Source organism: Nomia melanderi, chromosome 5 (genome assembly GCF_051020985.1).
Source record: "Nomia melanderi isolate GNS246 chromosome 5, iyNomMela1, whole genome shotgun sequence".
NCBI lineage: Eukaryota > Metazoa > Arthropoda > Insecta > Hymenoptera > Halictidae > Nomia > Nomia melanderi.
Genome location: NC_135003.1, coordinates 3484498 through 3503520, shown reverse-complemented (window position 1 = coordinate 3503520; position 19023 = coordinate 3484498). Strand labels below are relative to the sequence as shown.

At 33.3% G+C, this 19023-nt stretch overlaps 1 protein-coding gene across 13 annotated transcripts in view; it reads right to left on the bottom strand.

Annotated features, from left to right (window-relative positions):
- per (period circadian regulator) overlaps positions 1–19023 on the bottom strand; it is a 51958-nt gene that overhangs the window by 17960 nt on the left and 14975 nt on the right. For 7 of the 13 annotated variants that reach the window (XM_031971768.2, XM_031971767.2, XM_031971762.2 and 4 more), the window contains 7 exons: positions 17964–18148; positions 11012–11142; positions 9474–9672; positions 7444–7665; positions 4018–4202; positions 3388–3672; positions 2241–2387 (listed from right to left, as the gene is read on the bottom strand). In XM_031971768.2, coding sequence (XP_031827628.1) covers positions 2241–2387; positions 3388–3672; positions 4018–4202; positions 7444–7665; positions 9474–9672; positions 11012–11142; positions 17964–18148 — 1354 coding nt within the window. The remainder of the gene's footprint in view (positions 1–2240; positions 2388–3387; positions 3673–4017; positions 4203–7443; positions 7666–9473; positions 9673–11011; positions 11143–17963; positions 18149–19023) is intronic. The other 6 variants (XM_031971763.2, XM_031971766.2, XM_031971770.2 and 3 more) reach the window with 2 other exon arrangements.

Sequence of the window (19023 nt, the reverse complement as noted above, 5' to 3'; positions counted from 1 at the left end):
AAAAAAATTTAGTGAACTTGAAACTTGGAAGCTAACTACTATACTGCGGATTTTATGTGAATATGTAAAATTCCATCAAAGATCTTAATAAATATCAGCAACGGTTTATCTCATTTTTGCATTAGTTTTTACTTAGCGAATGCAGGGCTCATTTATGTTCGCGTAGTATACATGTGTCAATATCTATATATTGTGAATCGTACAACAGTATATACAATATTTTAGATACTTTAACTGTGCATAGAACTTAAAGTTATTCTAGAATAATAATTAATAATTTGTAAGTTCAAAACAAATGGCAGTAATTATTTACAATTGTCTAGTTACAATGCATATTTAGCACGACAATTGAAAAATGTATCAAAATTTAAGAACACTTCTTATTTTGTATAAGTACTTTAATCCTTTACTTGAATATTTCTTTCCCAACTATGCTTAAAAAGATTACTTTATTGTTAATTTGTTGTTGTTGTTAATTTTCCAAATTGTGTCCATTATAAGTCTACATTTATTCTAAAAATTAAATATTAATGAAAATAAATAAATTCAATTTGAAATTTTTATTGTAAGTTAAACTTGATATTATTACGAAACAACAGGTTAATAATACATTATACGGAACTATGTAACATGTATTTATATTACAGAAATAATACTAATATTATAAGTATTACGAAAAGAATATATCTGCATCAGAAATATGGGCTCAAATAGATCCTGCATTCGCTATACGGATGACTGCAACACGATCCATTGTTCCGGGGTTAAAAAAATTTTTTTATTAATTAACATGTTCACTAATGTAGCTTTTATAATGAGAACAAAAGAGTTACGTAATATATTTATTTTCAATTTTTATTTTAGAAGTAAACATATTCATTTATCAATTTACACCACCTGTTGTTCAGTGGCCGAGATTTTATAAATCGTATAATGCATTTTTTCTCAACAATCGCGTTATTACTAGTACTATATGAAAATAAAAAGTGTTCTATTGACTAAAAAATCTTTCGAGTCTTGTTAATATAATACATACTTCTCAATATAAAAGGTTTGAATTGTGATTAATAGATTTTATGTAGTTATAGAACAGTTACCGTCAAATTAAATTATAGTACGTTTTAAGTAACAATTAAGATACCTTAACATAACTTTATAAAACTCTTCCTTTTGTATCTGAAACTAACTTCCGACAAAAATAATATTTCTTTCATTCATCACAGTCAAAAGCTTAAATTTATATAGAGGAATGCAGACTTACTACGAAATATATCAATTTTCTAAGTTATGAAGTCCAAAAACCTTTTACCACCCAGATTGATGACACGATAAAAGTAGATAATACGTATTCAATTTGAATGCTACCAGTAAAAAACTATATACAACCATCATGTCACGTCTATCAGCTGAAGTCAATGCACGGTCACATTGAATATCTGGTAATCTTCAATTACATCCAACAAACGTAGACACTAAAAAGCTTAATCACATCTAAAGAAGAACAATGACAAAATTCAAAGATTATTTCTTCTTTCATGTACAATTTAACACTAAACGTACCGCGAATGACTGGTTTTAAAATTTGATTCAAAATTCAGCGTTTTTGTTTTTCTTCATTTCACTTTATATTAATTCTTATATTATTATATATAGTTTCCAATTTTTGTCTTTCCTTCTGTTCCTATTACTAATAAGAAAAATGTACGTTCTAACTTGTTTACCTTCATTCTGTAACTAATTATTTGAGTGATTACGATAGGAATAGGTGTATATAAAATATTGATACGTTTAGTGTTAATAAGACCAATCGACCATCATAACACACTGAACCTATTTAGACGAATCAAGTAAATTGATGGAAAATAAGAATTCGCATAAATATCCACAGTATAACCAATTAATACAAAGTGGAAACTAGTGAAGAGTAAACCTGCAGGCGATGGTGCCTATAAGGTGTCTGGTCGAGGTTTGAAAACATCAATGAACGGATCGGTACGAAAACACTTTTCGTCGGAAACGATGCAGTCTACAGTATCTAACAATAAAATTTAATACCTTCCACGTTATGTCGTCGAAAGCAGAACGTGGGAAATATTAAAAATATAATGTATATATATATATTGTATATAAAACGGTTAAGTATACTTTGTTTGGTAGCATACCACCAGAGCGCGTCATAGCGTAACTACTAGGCAGAATAGATAAAGTGTCGGCGATACTAAAACGTAGCTAATAGTCACCGAAAAACTCCTGTCGTCGGCAGCGACCACATCTTTGCCAAGACCAGTTGCCCTCGTCTCCTGGAGCAGATTTTCCATGAAGGACGCGAGGTCCTTGCACCTTTTTGACACGTCGAGCTCCGCTATATCTGACTTTCTTTGGATGTTCTGCGCAGACGTACGATAGAACAAAAGAAAAACGTTGGGGATTGATAGATCAGCCAGGAAACAGCGTTTCGTTTCGGATACGACTATACAGGACGCCATGGGAATGCATTATTCGTTACTCTGCGTAACAACAGGTTATCTTTCGTTCTAATTCGTTTTCGTTTTTACCACCCCTCTATGCACGTAACTCGCTTTACTCGAGGTGTCCCGTTTTTCCCTTGTCAATTAAATTTACGTTATATGTATATGGTTTCATAAGATATTTCTCCTTTGCATTACGGTTTCTGGTATAAAAAAGCAACGATACTGGCGAGTACTTAAACTCCTGATTGAAATCAAGCTGTTATTAGATGCCTAATGGAACCTTAATTGTCAGAACGCACGGAACTTCTAATTGTTTGAGTTTTGTTTTTATTGAGGAGGAGGAATATTTTGAATGAATATTTTATCTTTGACAATCAAGTGTTTGCGACATAAAAGAGTAGCAATAGATAATTAGGAACTGTGTTAAGAGTTTGCCGAGTAAAAGTATTGAAAATATTATTACCTTTGCTAATAATAAACGAGTATTGTAATAAAGACAAAAGGAATGGGGAAGACAAAAATAAAAAAAAGAAAAAAACAGCTTTAAAGTACATAATAAAAAACAGTTATTATATATAAGTTCTTATTTAAACGCTTTCCCTTTTATGTAATATCGATGTTTACGAAACATTTTTAAATAAACAAGGTGTTCTCATGTGTAAAGTTTAAGTGTTTACAGTTAAAACCTTCAAATATATGATTCTTTAATAAAAAAAAATACATGTTTCATATCAGACCGATTCGAACGGAACATAAGGGTCAACAGAAGAGAAAGAAAACTGCTTTATCGTGGGACGCCACAGTACCATGAATTTACCTTTAGGAAAGGACTCTAAATCGGCGAGATACACGATCTAGGCAATATTGCTCTAATTAATACCGCTGGGTCGGGAGGGATCATCGATGGAAAACGTACCTCGTCGAGAAGTGTACGTATCTCTCCTTGTATGATCTTGGCTTCCTTTATCACCTCCTCGCTAATGTTGACCAGCTGACCGAACTCGGTGGCGCTAGGCACGCGGAATATGTCGGAATTCGCCGGCCCCTTCAGTACCCTGTGTTGACCTACGACAAACTCTAGTTTTTTCGTCCAGGGATTGATAAAGGACGACCACTCAGTCTCGAGGACGACGTAGCCACCGTTCTGCACCCCGAACCTGTACGGTTTCGATCTGAAGGAGTCACCTTCGAGCCTGATCACCTGTTCAATGATACACGTATAAATATGAATAATCAAAGGAGACAGCGGGCGAAAGGAAAATTTTGATTATTTTGTCTGTCTGTTTTATGTCGTTCGACGATCGGTTCTCAGAACTCGTTTGTTCGCACTGTTTCTGCAGATATTATAAATGTTTCTTTCTTATACTGTTATTTTTTTAATATGTGTTTTTGGTAATTTTTGCTATATCGTTCGTATCTATTATTGTTAATATTACTGTTTTTTTTGTGTCTCAAGCGTATACTCGATCGAAACCTATGATGTCATATTATATATATTTACATATATATATATTTTTTTTTTGGTTGTTCTGGGGCGCATGCTCACAGTCTCATAGATGTCTTTGATGAATGGCAGATCTTCGGGATGGTAGAAGTCAAACAGCGAACGGCCAACCATATCCTGAGGTAGATATCCAAAGTATTGGACTACGTCGGGATCAACATGAGATAAGTGGCACGTCGCGGTGTGGCGGGTCGTGAATATCGCAGATATTATTGTTTCTTCTGGCGCTGCGGATAACGATAATAACAAGGTCGGGGTCATTCACTCACTTGCCAGGGGGTAATACCTTTATGATGAAAGTTTTTAGTCTTTAAGATGGCGCGCGTTAAAAGCAAAGTGTTAAAGGACAGCTACAGTTACGCAGAAAAGCCTGCGCGCGATTTTATTTGTTATCGTGTACTTATCTTTCCGTTTTTTTTTCGTTCCTACTACCGTTTTTGCTTTTTCTATTCTTCTCTCTTCCTTACGTACACACTTTCTCTCTTTCTCTCTCATTCTACGTCTTTCACACTTTCCCACCCCTCATTGTCCCTTTCTCTCGCACCCTTTTTTCACTCCACTGTGTCTGTTTTATACGCACCTTATTCGTTTCGTATAACGAAATTTAAGGATATTTTAACGATTTTTGTACGACATCTTGTGAACAAAAGAATTCTCGGTCACAAATTGAACGCCGGATTCATTTTTCCATGCGAACCTTATAACAGGCTTCTCTGTAGATCTCTACCGAGTCTCAAGTGTGCCACTCGAAAGGTCGAGTCCGGCTAGCGCTCGTTGGATGCAGAAATGGCATACATGACCTACGAAACAAATGGCTGCGTTGTTTGAATAACAGGTGTTTGTGTCTAAGGAAATTCTTTGAGTATGCTACACTCGTTTTATTATTAGCATTCTGTCGAGATAATCTTCGAGACTGTAATTGCTAGACATTAATCCTTAACCCCTTGCCTTACAACATCGTGCTAGGCTCGATGGTGGTGAATATTTCGAAAATTTAAGAAATATTTCTTTAACATAATAAGATTGAAAATCAAGAGTATCAAAATTGCGGTTACTGTTTCATTGTTAAGTTCATCGTGTTATTGACAATTAGCAATTTTAATTAGAAGTTAGCTAACAGCGTGCGTAAGTCATGATTCTGTCTTTGTTCTTCGTATAGTACGATAATGAGTTCGCACTGACCTGCCTCAAGTGTATTGTCAAAATGAAGGGTCATTTAAAATTTTTCCATTTACTGTCGAACATCATGTATCACGTACTACAAATATAATAACCTAAGAAGCTTTATTATTAATATTATAAATTTACCAGTTTGTTATTTAACGTTTTGATTAAATCATAAAATTTTGTTTCATTATCAAGTAATTCACTGAAAAAATAGAAAACATACGAATTTTTTGGTCCCCTTATTTACAAATAAATGAAAAAATGTATTTAAATATACATCATTACCCATATTGTAAATTATTGAAAGACTGTAAAATCAAAGAAAATGCTGTTTTTTTCAAATCTAATGCAGCCTGTTAAATAATTAAATGAATTTTTTTACTGACACTTAATCAGTTAACTGCATTTGACAAGTATACACATTATCTTAAAGCTTGAAATTTTTTCAACGATGAATTATTTATTTTTTCAGATAAATATGTAATTCTTCCTTGTTGTTTTTGGTTTTTCATTAAAATTAGGGTTAAGAGCGATACCCAACGAAGGCTAGCGGAATTCAACCTGAAATCGCTCCTCAACTAGATGGAGCAAAGCAGTCAAACACAGGAGAAGTTATCGAAGAAATAGTATCTCTCTGATTACAGGCGTTAATGTCAAGGATAAAGCGTTAAGTGGAAAAGTATTGTGGCTAAAAAAACTTTGAAAGCAGTTGAATCACTTAGGGGAAAGTAGGGTCAAATGAGACGCTTTTCTTTGCATCGTAATAACAAAGAATCTGGGATAATAAACATATTTTATATAAACTTTCTTGGAAGTTTTCAGTAGATTTTTGGCTATAAGAAAATAAAACAATTTTTTAATAATAATATTTAGTTACGCAAAAATGGTAGGTAAAACGGAACACTCATGTAAAATCATACAAAAATACAAAATCTATACTTATACTAAATCAGAATTGCTAACTGAATATATGTAATTGTTAGCTGATATAAATAAACTAGAAATATATATGATTTTATGAATAAAAATCACAAAAAAGTGTGTCATCTTCTTTTTCTGCACTGGTGCAATCAAATTGGTCAGTTTTTATCTCATCTTCGATTCTAATTTGTTATATTACGATTGTGTTGATGTTATAATACGATTACACGTAATCAATTAAAATTAAATACAAAGCATATAAATAGGGACTCCTGTTGCCCCTGTGCTTAAATATTCCGTTTTGCCCTGCGCATTATAATTTAGAAAAGCATTTAAAATTTCCAGTTTGGCATGAGATAAAGAAACAACTTGAGTGTCAAACATACAGCTTAGGGAACATAGAATCCAGTATTGCAGTTATCTCGTTCAATTTTTTTATCGAAAGGTGAAAGAAAATGCTTCAACCATGTGTGTAACGTCAAAACTTTTTCATTGAATATCTTTCCTGTGCTTTTAATCGAAAAATAACTCATACGCTGCTCTGCAGTCAACCTCAAACTATGTCGAAGACTTATTAGAACCATGTTATGCGATATCAATTTGATACGAACTCTTTATCCATAAAAAACGTTACTATCAATTTTTCCTGTCCGGTCCGTTTTACCTTACTTTGCCCTATGTCTCCATTTTACTCAGTTGTGTAACATTTTTCTTCTATGTTCCCTTTAAATGTTCAACTCTAAACCAAGAGTCAAAATGAAAACATACAGTCAACGAGAGAAAGAGAAACGTTTCAAAGAATTTACGTTGCGTTAAGTTGCGTTCTCTTCCACGTTCGCTTCCATCGGAACACACAATGAACACTACTTTAACGATGAAATCGAAATCGTCTCTGTTCCCTAACAAGCAAAGCGTGTTAATAAGCTATCACGTGTACACGAAGAATGATGAATGCGTTCTTGTTACAGTGTGCTTTCGTTTGAAATGAACAATCGAAACAGTGGTCTCCAAACTGAACGAAAACGAAAAACTGGCCAGGTGACGAAAAAAACGAATAAATGAAAAGACGACAAAAGAAAATGGCAGAGTATCAAACATCGTCGCGGTTTTCGAGTAAAACAAATTCTAATTTAATACAAGTTACCTTTGGTATAAGGCACGTTGCCATGGAAACCACCGAGTCATTTAAGTTACCTTTGAGGAGATTGGACTAACAAAATGACTCGATTTCGTCCATTTTCAAGACTGATGATCGTCTCGTGAATAGATCGAACGGACAATTTCGACAGAGATCCTCGTATCGTTTTACGCTAAGTGAAATAGAATTGGATCGAATCTTTTTGTCAGTTGACTCTCCTCGAGGATCTTCAACCATACTACCTTTATATGCAGAATGAACGGGTTGGGCAGTAACCACCAGGAACATGGCTTTGTGTTGTTGTTCGGTCGCGCGGTCTCGAAAGTCTCTGAACGACATAGTCAAGTGAAACGGCAGATACAGATTCGACCTTGCTTCCTTGTGCTGACTGCTTGTCTGGTAAATCGTGGATTTTGTGTATTTCCGGAGACCGCAGAATAAACTTGCTCTTCTGCCGTTGATACCTGGGGATGCACAGATGATTCACAATGCTCGTGAAAATTCAAAGGACATAAAAATATCGTGTAAAAAGATTAACGTTTTGTAGACGAATGAAAACATACAGAATTGAAAGTAACAACTGAATAATTTAATTATTTAAATAGCAATATACTTTTGTATGGTTTTTGCCTTTGTTAGTGTTTTTAGATATTAATATGTAACTTAGTTTTCTGTGGAAGAGATTTTCAAGCATTCTTTTAAATTTTCGTTTTTAAAGGCTTAATTTATCGTGTAGTCGTAAGTACCGTATAATAATATATTATTTTATTTGCAGTTCATACGCATTAATCATTGGAGTACCAATGATTCAACAATCCTTCAAAGCATTGCGTTGGATCATGACTGATTCATATACATCCTTCGTTCACATTTTTTAATTTTCTTTTATCAATTTATTATTCATGGTGACTTTCCTTTGCTTATAATATTGAATATTTTAAACTGTAAAATTTCTTCAGACAATTATAAATGAACAAATTTATTTAGCTACAATAATAAAATTATAACAATATCCTTTTATATGTCCATTAGTATGAAACTGACATTTACACGAGTTTATGTTTTCAGAGACTAATTATCGAAATCGGAAAGTAAATCAGATTTCTGTATTATTGAATTTGTAAAAATAAAGTGAAAATGGTCTTGTCTATTGTTATTCTATTTTTTAAATTATTGTACATTCGCATACTTTAAAAAGAAAACAAACATTCCAGGAATTGTACGTTGTACTCAGCTTTATACAAATTAAATCAAGGATACTCAAACTTAATAAACTGTACTCCTACGTAACTAATTAATATACAAGTCATAAAGGCAAATAGCCAATACCTTGCAATTGAAATAATTAATCCGAGTTAAAAATAAACTAATTGCTCAATTGTCTTTTTCACGGAAATTGAAATTAATTGAAATTACTTAAATAATAATTACACATTTCGTTATATCTAGATAAATAGATATGTAAATAGGTCATTTAATATTTAAAAAAAATGTCTGTTTTAAAAAGTTGACACGTTAAAACTGATATGTTACACAATATGTTTTTAATAATAATATATTTGTTATTATAATATGAAATCTACAAAGTTTAACAGTGAATAATGATAATAATAGAATTCAGTGATATAAATATGAACAACGAATTTTATGCACAGAGACAAATAGAAGTGCAGAGAACATAAAACAAACAAATCTTCATAAGAATTTTAGAATGCTGTTATTTAATGTTCAACTTATTGAAACCCTGAAGAAAAGAAATCTGTTTCTAGTAACCTATATATATTAATATAATAGTCATCAATCTTCAAATTTATCATATAATCACATTGGCTGCGGATTTGTATGCATTTCCAGAGAATGTAAAAGTGAAAAATTGCGCACGATACGAAAGAATATAAAAGATATTAAAAATACAGTATATTTTACAATATTTATTAAAACATACCATTTTTTATCATAAATATATTATACCGGGAAGTTCTGTCCGACAATGTCATCTCAAGTTTCCGAAAAAGAGTTATTCTACAAAAATGGAATCAACAAATTAACATCACGCTGGGAAGAGGCCATTAGTAACCATAGAAGTTATATTATTCAGTAAATATTAATAAACCTATTGAAAACGTATTATTTCCCTTCAATTAGAAAACGAACAGAATTTTCCGGTAGATATAATATCTTTAAACATTTGAATTTTCATAAAAATCCGTAGTCTACATGTAATCATTCCAAATACAACAAACTTGAAATTACAAGAAAGTTCATTTCGTACCTTTCGGTCTGTCTTCCTGCGGCGAGACTATTCCACTAGTGATCTGATCTGCCAACGTCCCCTTATCTTTCGGGTGGACGTAGTCGATGAACGACCGACCGATCCACGCTTCCTTTGGATATCCTAGAGCTGTACATATCGAGGGAGTTGTGTACAACACGAGGCCATCATGCATCGAAATCACTGCACAAAATCCCTCCTATAGGGTACAAGATAAATGTGTTAGATCTGTTACACGGCAGTCGCGTACGATCAAATAAACCATAAAACCGGTATTAGCACGTAGATGACACTGAATCTATGCCATCAAGATTGTTACCAACAGATACAAAATTTCGACAACCGGTTTTTCGTTAATTTTCTATTTTCTATATATATTTATTTTTGTCGTTCAACATAGCTTGTAGAGCAAACTCGTCACTACTTTGCTCTCGTTGACAACGCACCGCGCTGCGCGGCGAAATATGCTGATTTCCGCGCGACATTATAAAATTACAAACTTTCAAGATCGATTTCCCGTGGGAAGTGCCACACGTGTTATCACTTTCACAGAACTTACGTTCGTTGAATATGACACACCATGCACGGAGGAAAGAGCTTTATCTTAACGTGTCGGAACTTCGAACCGGAAATGCACCACTTTGACTTATAGCCTCCTTGGTTTGTCAAATTATGAATAATAAATATAAATTCATGGAAAATATGAGAATGAGGCGGATAAAATGAACTTAACGTGACTTCAAAGGAAAATCTATGTCACGTGTTGTATTTCTTCTTAATTAATGCGCGTATATTATATATACATACTATAATATGTTATATTATAATATAAATATATAACATATTAGCAGCATTAATCTGATTAGTACAGTTTCACCTAGTTAATATTCTAAATCAATATCTCGTTATTATTGTTTGGTGGGAAAGTAATTTCTTATTGTATGTTCCTATACACGAAGCTCTCTGACATGTATCGTTCATATCTTTATTTAAATAAGAAAGTAAATAAATAGACAGGTGACATTACATGGTTTACAAAATAAACACACAAAAATTATTGTCAAAGAAAACTAACTGTCCCACCAATGATATGAAACTACATAGAAAAGTTACATTTAAAATAATATTAAAATAAGTACTGTATGGTGGTTAGTGGTTACTGTGACTAGATTCGACAAACCTCCTTTCTCCATGCATTAACGTTCGCTGGACCGTTACAAACAACAATGCTACCGTGTTAAGTAACCAAAAAACCGTAATAGATTGTAGACCGTTTAAAGAAATTCGTGACTACGTAGGCATTACCAAGCGGCCGGGCCAAGAGTTGTAAATAGGTAGCGTGATGCAGCACCGAGCATGCCCGATCCTGGACCTCCCTGAAAAGGAGAGCCTCGATCGACCACGATCGAGCGCGTCTCGAATGACATAATTACTATGTCTTGTCTCTACGTGTGCCTTCTACCACAGTTATTCTGGTTATTTCGTGTTTTATCCGTTCGTTTTGTTTTGTTTTGTTTGCATTCGTAATAAATACTAACATTGGCTTGGGAGGTAGAATCATCCATCGGATTCGTACGTGAAGCAAGTCCTGCTTCCGGATCAGTGACGGTATCGCCATTGTGCTCGCCGGGATCCGTTGCATCCACCAATTCTACAGTGGCTACTTCTTCTTGTACAACACCCAACAAAAATTCTCGTCGTTATATTACGCTCCTTTTTTGGATACACCTGCCCATGTTTTGCTGATGGGTTTGTTCAATGGGAATGGTTTCATACGCAAGAAGCATGATCACGGTCTCCAAGACATTCCATGGACGTCCCAGGTTTGAGGAAGAGGGAAGGAAATTGCATCAGTTTTGATTTTGAAGGGTTGCTTTATTATAGTTGGATTAGACTGCTATATTTGACCGTTTGAGGTGTATTTGAAAGTATAATGAAATAACAGGTACAGTTAGTATCAAAATATAAAGGACAATTGTTTTAAGCAGTAAAGACATACTTCACAAGAAGATATTAATTTTTGTTTTAGTTAGACTCAAATTATGGATCTCTTTCATGGAAAGTGTACAAACTATATGTTTAAATAAACAGGTAGTTTATTATAATATCCAAAGACTATTTAATACTTTTATAAATATTAGTAACTTAATATATTAAATATTAAACATTGCAGAAACTGATTTACAAATACTCACAAATAAAATGATATATATTTTGTAAAATAAATGGGTAGTAAAAATCATTTGAGAAAGGCTGTAAAACTATTTAAACAAAGGGCATTTACATTTTCTATAGTAGAAGTTTTAAATCTTTATTTAAAAAAATGAAATTCAGATTCACATTTACCGTTTAAAACCTATAAGAATCATTGCTAGATCAGAAAATATAAGTTGAAGATCTTTTCATAGAATTCATGTTCATTTATAGGAAAGTTGAAATCTTACATGATTGTTATCAACTAGGAAAATAGGAACATAGTTTATGTTAATATATAATTAAATATAAAATCGTCATTGCGGAGAGGAAATATTGTTTTTTAAAATAGAATTAAATATAATATCTTTGGTGAAAGAAATTATTAAAGGTATAGGAGCGTCCAAGAAACGTGTATTTATAACTATTTTGGACCGAGAAGATCAATTATTAAATCGGTAAGATCTTTGTAATATAGTCGGAAAGTGGAAAAGCAAATTGATCTATAAGCTCTCCCTAATCTAGTGTTCAACTTATGAATTGAGCAACCTAATACCAATTTGTCAATTGAAGTGTTGTTTCATAAATAATGTAGTTTCTGACCTGATTTAAATAAATAAAATAATAGTAACTTTTTCTACGAAAATAGAATTATAAAAAAAAATATAATCGGTATATTGAAGGTTAATACTAATACGTGACACATTTTTTAAATATTTTTAATTAATTAGTATTGATTTAAAATGTTCCATGGGGTATCAGAGACTATTTTAGAATTAAAATTAACTCTAGAAACGCACTCTGGATTGCTTTCAATACTGACGAAAGCGAATTTTACACTAAATATGTTATTGGTACTTAAATTTGCAGAATTAGTTAAGATGCATAGATTAACTGAACAATAAGAGATTCTGCGTGGAAAAATAAGTAAACAATGTAGAATGAAATATTTTCGTAGATGGCTTTGTAATTAAGAAAATCGAGCGAGAATATAATGCATGCTTTTCGGCACGCCTGGCCACTGCTTGATATTTCTACTTACATTGAATACAGCGGTGTGCTACCACTTGTCGTCGTGCAGTCTGATCATCTTTCAACCATTAATTTATATTAAATTGTTATAAGAAATTGTTATAATAGCAGTATTCCACTACAAATATTCATAAATATTCATATAAAAATAATCAATAATAGAGAGACACACGTGAAAAATTGATTTCACATACAAACTGTATTTATTCTACATATTTTTTCAATGCATAATCGTTCTTAAACAAAAATTAATTTATTTTTAGAACATTTGTAGTTTCGTTACGAAACCGACAATTTTTTCTTATCCCAATTTTTGTGTATCTCAGAAAATATTTTAAATGCACACTTGTACTGCAAAAGTTAAATATTTACTCTTCGTTATTTATATTAAATTGTCTTATTTTCTGAAATTTCGATTCGTCCATCGTACATAAAGATTTTTACATTCCATTCAGCTATTATAAATTTATCTTTTCCCGGAACTGCGACATAGTGTTAAGGACTACTTTATGACTGTGGCGCGACCTAACCAGACAAATATTTGTATCTTTAAATCAATTGAAATGTTAGAAGCAATAAAGGACAGATGTATGTATTTTCAGTAAGATGATTTTTGAGGATACGGTAGCAACACACTTTACATTTAACAAAATGTATTTTTTAAAATATAATTTCAATATTCTTAATATTGTAAAAGAACACAACATTTTTATCTTTTATATTTTTTATATAGATCATAATTATAACTAATATATCCTTTTATTATTACTTAACATGTCAATGTCGTTATATAGTATTAACATTCGATAAAAAGAACGTCGATAATAATTTTTACATTGCTTAACACTTCAATAACCTGTCACTGATATACAGCACTGATATATATATATACTCACTAAAATGTATATTCTTTCGTTCTTGAAAATTTTATCAACTGGATGATTCTCAGACTTTCGAATAATTCAATTTTCTATCTTTTTACGCTGTTTTCCAAGAATCGGCATTTTTATATTCATCCCTTATTGCCGTAATACCTCAATTGTTATTCATTATAATTGTTGTCTACGGTTACTTAATATCTCAATTTCCCTGAATAATATATTGGGGTTTGAATAAGATTCTGGATTACAACATTTTAATTAGATTACATACAAATACATGTGCGTGTCCAGAGTTAATTAGAAGAGCTGTTAAGAGACAATATCTAGAAGAGATATATCTACTAACATTAGTATTTGTTGTATTACCCACCCTTCCTAAACAGATCTTCCCGATTTAATATAGCTAGGAGACGTAATCTGCTGCATGAGTAATGAATCTATGGAGGATGAAAGAAGATTCAAGGTTTCCTTAGTCCAATATGACGATACACGACGGGGACAATATACTTGAAGCCTCAAAGGCCTCCCAGAAGACGCAACAGAATGGGTAATAGAACTATTAGGCGCCAGATTTTTACACATACATAGCTTTTAGAAGCTGTCAACATATTACAAAATTGAAATACTCGTAGAATCACTCTTTTTTCAAAATTAAAATCTTGAAACTATTAACCCTGGAAAGTCTAAGGAGTAGCTATCTCAAATCAGTTCTAAAATATTAGAAATATGTTATTTACCTCGCCTAAAATATTTATAAATAATAATCTATTATCTTCTTTGTTTTTAAGTTTGATATGAAAAGATCATTTTACCTGAACTTTTCGATAAAGATACTAAAAGTCAATTTGACAAACACGACTAACAAAAATCTAAAAGTTCAACGATAAAATTCGAATGTGAACAGTTTGAAAAGAATCATTAAAAAAAGATTAAAATTTCCTCGATTCCTCAATTCTTCATTTCTTAAAAAGAATCAAAAGGTGTAGTCTCAAAAACAAGTCTTTCCAGAATTAACATAAAAAATGTATCAATGTACAAAATGAATTCAATCTGCCACATCTTCGCAACTGTTGTCAATAGAACGTTGTACTTGCATAAAAATCAGCCTAATATATAAAACGTGCCACGTTGACGCACCGGGGGTTGCTACCAAGACAATTTTTTCTTCTCGGCTCTCGTAACGCAGAATCGTTGACCGTTACGTCGGCACACAGTGCACAGGCCCGTGTTATCAGCCCTTGCTTACGATCTTATCACGATCTAATCGCCTCACGCCGGCTACCGATGCACCGGTGCATTCGTTATTACTTGTTTATACCAACCGAACAAATATATTCGTTTATTGTCTGACAGAGAAAACACGTCTGCTATCCTGAAAGCTAAAAAATCAAGAGAAGGAACCGACTGAATACGACTGAGTGAGAACGAAGTTGGCGGCACTATGAATTTTATTATTCTATGCCAACGTTTACTTTAAAGCATAACAATTGATAATAGATAAATAACATTTAATTAGGGCTTAAAACAACTGAATGCCATTTGTATTTATTAAATTTTGTTCAAAATCTTCACATGATATTAAAAGGAAGAGTTTAAGTTTCTAAAGAGTGCTCATATCAACAACGTATGTATGTGAATTCAGACCGTCTACGAACCATTAAATCGTCGCGGGGACGTGTGACGATACAAACTATAGCAAACGGAACGCGACGTTCATCGTGTCTCTACGTAACCGATCTATTCTTGCGCTACCGCATATCCTGTTGCAGGACGCGATGTGCACGCGTTGAGGCTCGTAACCAGCAAATCAGGTCCGGGGTTAGAGGGGTTCGTAACGGCCGACGAAAAAAGACCGTACGGTGAGAATTGGACGCTCGATACGGATTATTAAAAATTATGTAAATAATTACGTAAATCAATGTGGCGCTTATCGATGTTATATAAAACACGGCTGGATCCGCGCGCCATAGCTATAGTTGGACCGATTGGTAGCGACAAGAGAGGCTGAGAGAGGACGGAGGATGCAGAACGATAGATAAATAGATAGACAGAGAAAGAGAAAAGGAGAGAGAGGCTCGAACCTGCCCTTTATCCGCGGAACAGTACCGATCCGATTATATAAAATGAATACATTGAAAATCTTAAAAATATTTCGGCTATTGGTCTCACATGCCAGATATTCTTATGCAAAATCAAACAGAGAACATAAGTACGTAAAATGCACTCCTAATATGAAATTCGATCGTATAAACAATTTGTCCCTTTTATCGCTTCTACGAATCTGTTACAAAAACAACAGCACTGGGGTCTAAGGGAGGCTAGTACAAGATGTTCTGGTTAATTTTTAAACTCGGAATTTACGATTTAAGTGTTTCAAGATATCTCCGCGATAATGTAAGACCATGCGTGGCTATGGCAAGGCAAAAGAGATATCGGAACTAAAATGGAAACTTATTCCATACCCACTATATTTCCCAGATCTGACACCAACGGATTTTCACCTCCTCCGAGCCTTTTAAAACAATTTAAATGGAAAAGATTTTTTACATTTTTAAGCTTTTATGATAGTTTTAACAATAAATTTGGAGATTTTTATGAAAAGGGAATACTATAACTACTGCAGAAATGGGCAACTGTTATAAATAACGATGAAAAATATGTAGTTTAAGGTAAACACAAAATGGTTCCAAAAATCGAATTTGTAAGCGATACATTGCAACAGACAGCATTTACGTAGCAATCTATGTATTTCATGTGTTCTATTGTTGATATGTTTGTGTTCATAGAGAGTAATTCATTATTCGTTGATGACGTTTTTAAACGCTTTCATCATTCTGTTATTGCGTGACCTTAAATGTTTCGAAGGGAATAACCGTTATAATACGATCAAATATATATAATAGCGGCAAAACTACACAGTAATGACACACGAAGAGACATGTCTGTTGAGATAAACTCTTGAAAGAAAAGAATGTATTAAGATATCTCAGATAGCATTCGGAATAACTTCTATGGTTATTGTACCTATTGTTTTACACGTAAGAGAGATTCAATGACTAGACTCTAGAGGTAGAACGATAAGAGGTAATCGTTGATCAAGGCGATAGGTACTTTTACGATTTGAATCGTTTCTTCTTGCTTAGTTTTTTTTAATGCTGTATGTATTGTGCAGAGCTTCTTGGTAATTGCGTTGATATTCGATTTGTAGGAACACGTGCTCACAGTATCAATGCTGAAAAACTCAAATTGATACTGCTGCGTGCAATTTTTATGAATGGTTATCTACAAAGTCTTTCAACGATGAATTATTTATTTTTCAGGTAAACATGTAATTTTTTTCATTACACGCAAAACGAGAGATTTTTTAAAGTAAATTCCAAAGTTAATAGATTAACTTTAATGTTGTTATCCCGACGATTTTACGTAATACGCGTTGACCACGAAGAGAGTTGTTTAACATTTCCCCATTTCCCCCTGCCTCATGTAACGCAAGATTGGTATAGCTCGTAACATATCTTCAGATTTTCAAAAAAATAAGAATAATCAAAAGCTAAAGACTCGAATAGAAAAAGAAAGTAGACCATACATAATTAAATTCCGGATAGAGCTGAGATTAATTGCCAGGGTAGCAAAAGATATCACAGAACCGTTCGAGTACCTTCTTCCTTCCATAAATGATTTACGTATTGCAAAATTCTTTTATCTGCGTAGTGGATCAACGAACCCGAGCATCTTTGAGATCCACCGAACCTGCATTCGTTCTTGTGAAACCCGAAAAACACTCAGGGTTAGACTGTCGAATGAAATTCAGCTTCAGTCAAAAATATTGGGGGTTCGTTGGACTAAGTTAACCATGAAAAGGGTAGGTAAGGGTTGGCGTTGGCGGAGTGGGTCGTTCGAAGCCATTGGGCCGTGAAATAAGCGAAACCTAACTGCAGGAAAGAATGCACGAAACCAAATTGTTACATAAAACTATCGATCGCCGTCTTTTGCTCGGAAGGATTCTTTTCCCGCTAAATTGCCAACGGTCGTATTCGAATGTTGCCAGTCGTCGAGTTCCACGACTGCGAAAAATTGAATTCTCCCAGTCAGCGAAATCCGCTGTACAAACGAAAGGAATTCGACTCGATCTTTCTAGAAGAAAAAACTCGACACTTCTAAAAGTAAGATTCTCGATCTTTCAAAAAGAAGAGGTTCGATTCTTTTTTTCTCAGGGAAAGAATTTAATCACTCCTTCTCGCAAATTTTACGGCAATCATTTACGTGCTTGTGAAATGTTCGAGTTTCTAAACGCATGTCCAACTGAATGGTAACCAAGAAATTTCGAAACCCCTGAATAGTTAACGTGCACTTCTTCCCGGCGGATTTCTAGATCGCAACCAACCTGGTTTCTTTTCGAGTATAGTTTTCAACGGGACGACGGTATTATAGGACACTGCCTCCGGCGGCGTGCCGGCGCTTTTCAAGGCAATATCTGCCTCAGCGTTTACAGCCAAAATCGTCTTCGACTTCTTCTTCTTGTGTTCTTTATCCTTTCTTTTGCTGATTGGCTGCGGTAGGGCTTCATTGCTATGTGTCATATAGACATTACATGTACATAATGCAAAGTAATATCTAATATTATCTATTGGACAGATATCCAAATAATTAGTGCATACATTTGGGGGGAGGGTCATTATGGGAGGTGTAATTCAGGATGATGCGTTAGATAGAGCTAACTCATAGAGGACATTATTTTCTTTGGAAACTTGCCTAACCTTGTTTCTGTTTTTTGGTTAGGAATCTGAGGATTAGGTAGACACTTTCATTCCGACAAATAAAGCAATCGCGATCAGTGACATTAACTTATAATAAGCTCCGTCGTCATTGTGGTATATAAGGTACTTTATATAAAATAAGACGTCTGAAGGTCCCCTTCAATTGTGATGATCTAAAGAAAATATTATGTGCAGTTCAAATAGTTTTATTTTAATATTAATACCAACAATTTTACTTTTGTTCCATTACTTTATTTCGACAGCATTAAAAATAATGAATAAAAATAAAAATATTCCGACACAATTACTGTCGTTCCAACATTACTCTGTTTGCTTTTTTCTGTTGTGCATTGTAACTGACATTTAAATTCAATTATTCTATAGTATGAAATAATAAAGTGTAATTATCTAACAACTTATTTTTTGCGTCATCACTATTGAAAGAGATATTTACATGGCTTATTGTAAATAAAACATCCCGTAATCAGGGTGAGCAAGACGGGTGGTACAATCAGTTGTACACAAAACTGTTCTATTTGCAAATATAATTCAACGTATGCGATAAAATTTTATCATATAATGCAACATTTTCGGGGCAATCAAATTCCACAATTTGTCAAGTACACATGCTATTGAATACAAATTCTAGTAATTAATGTGTCCTTATTGTTTACTTATTGTTCCTAT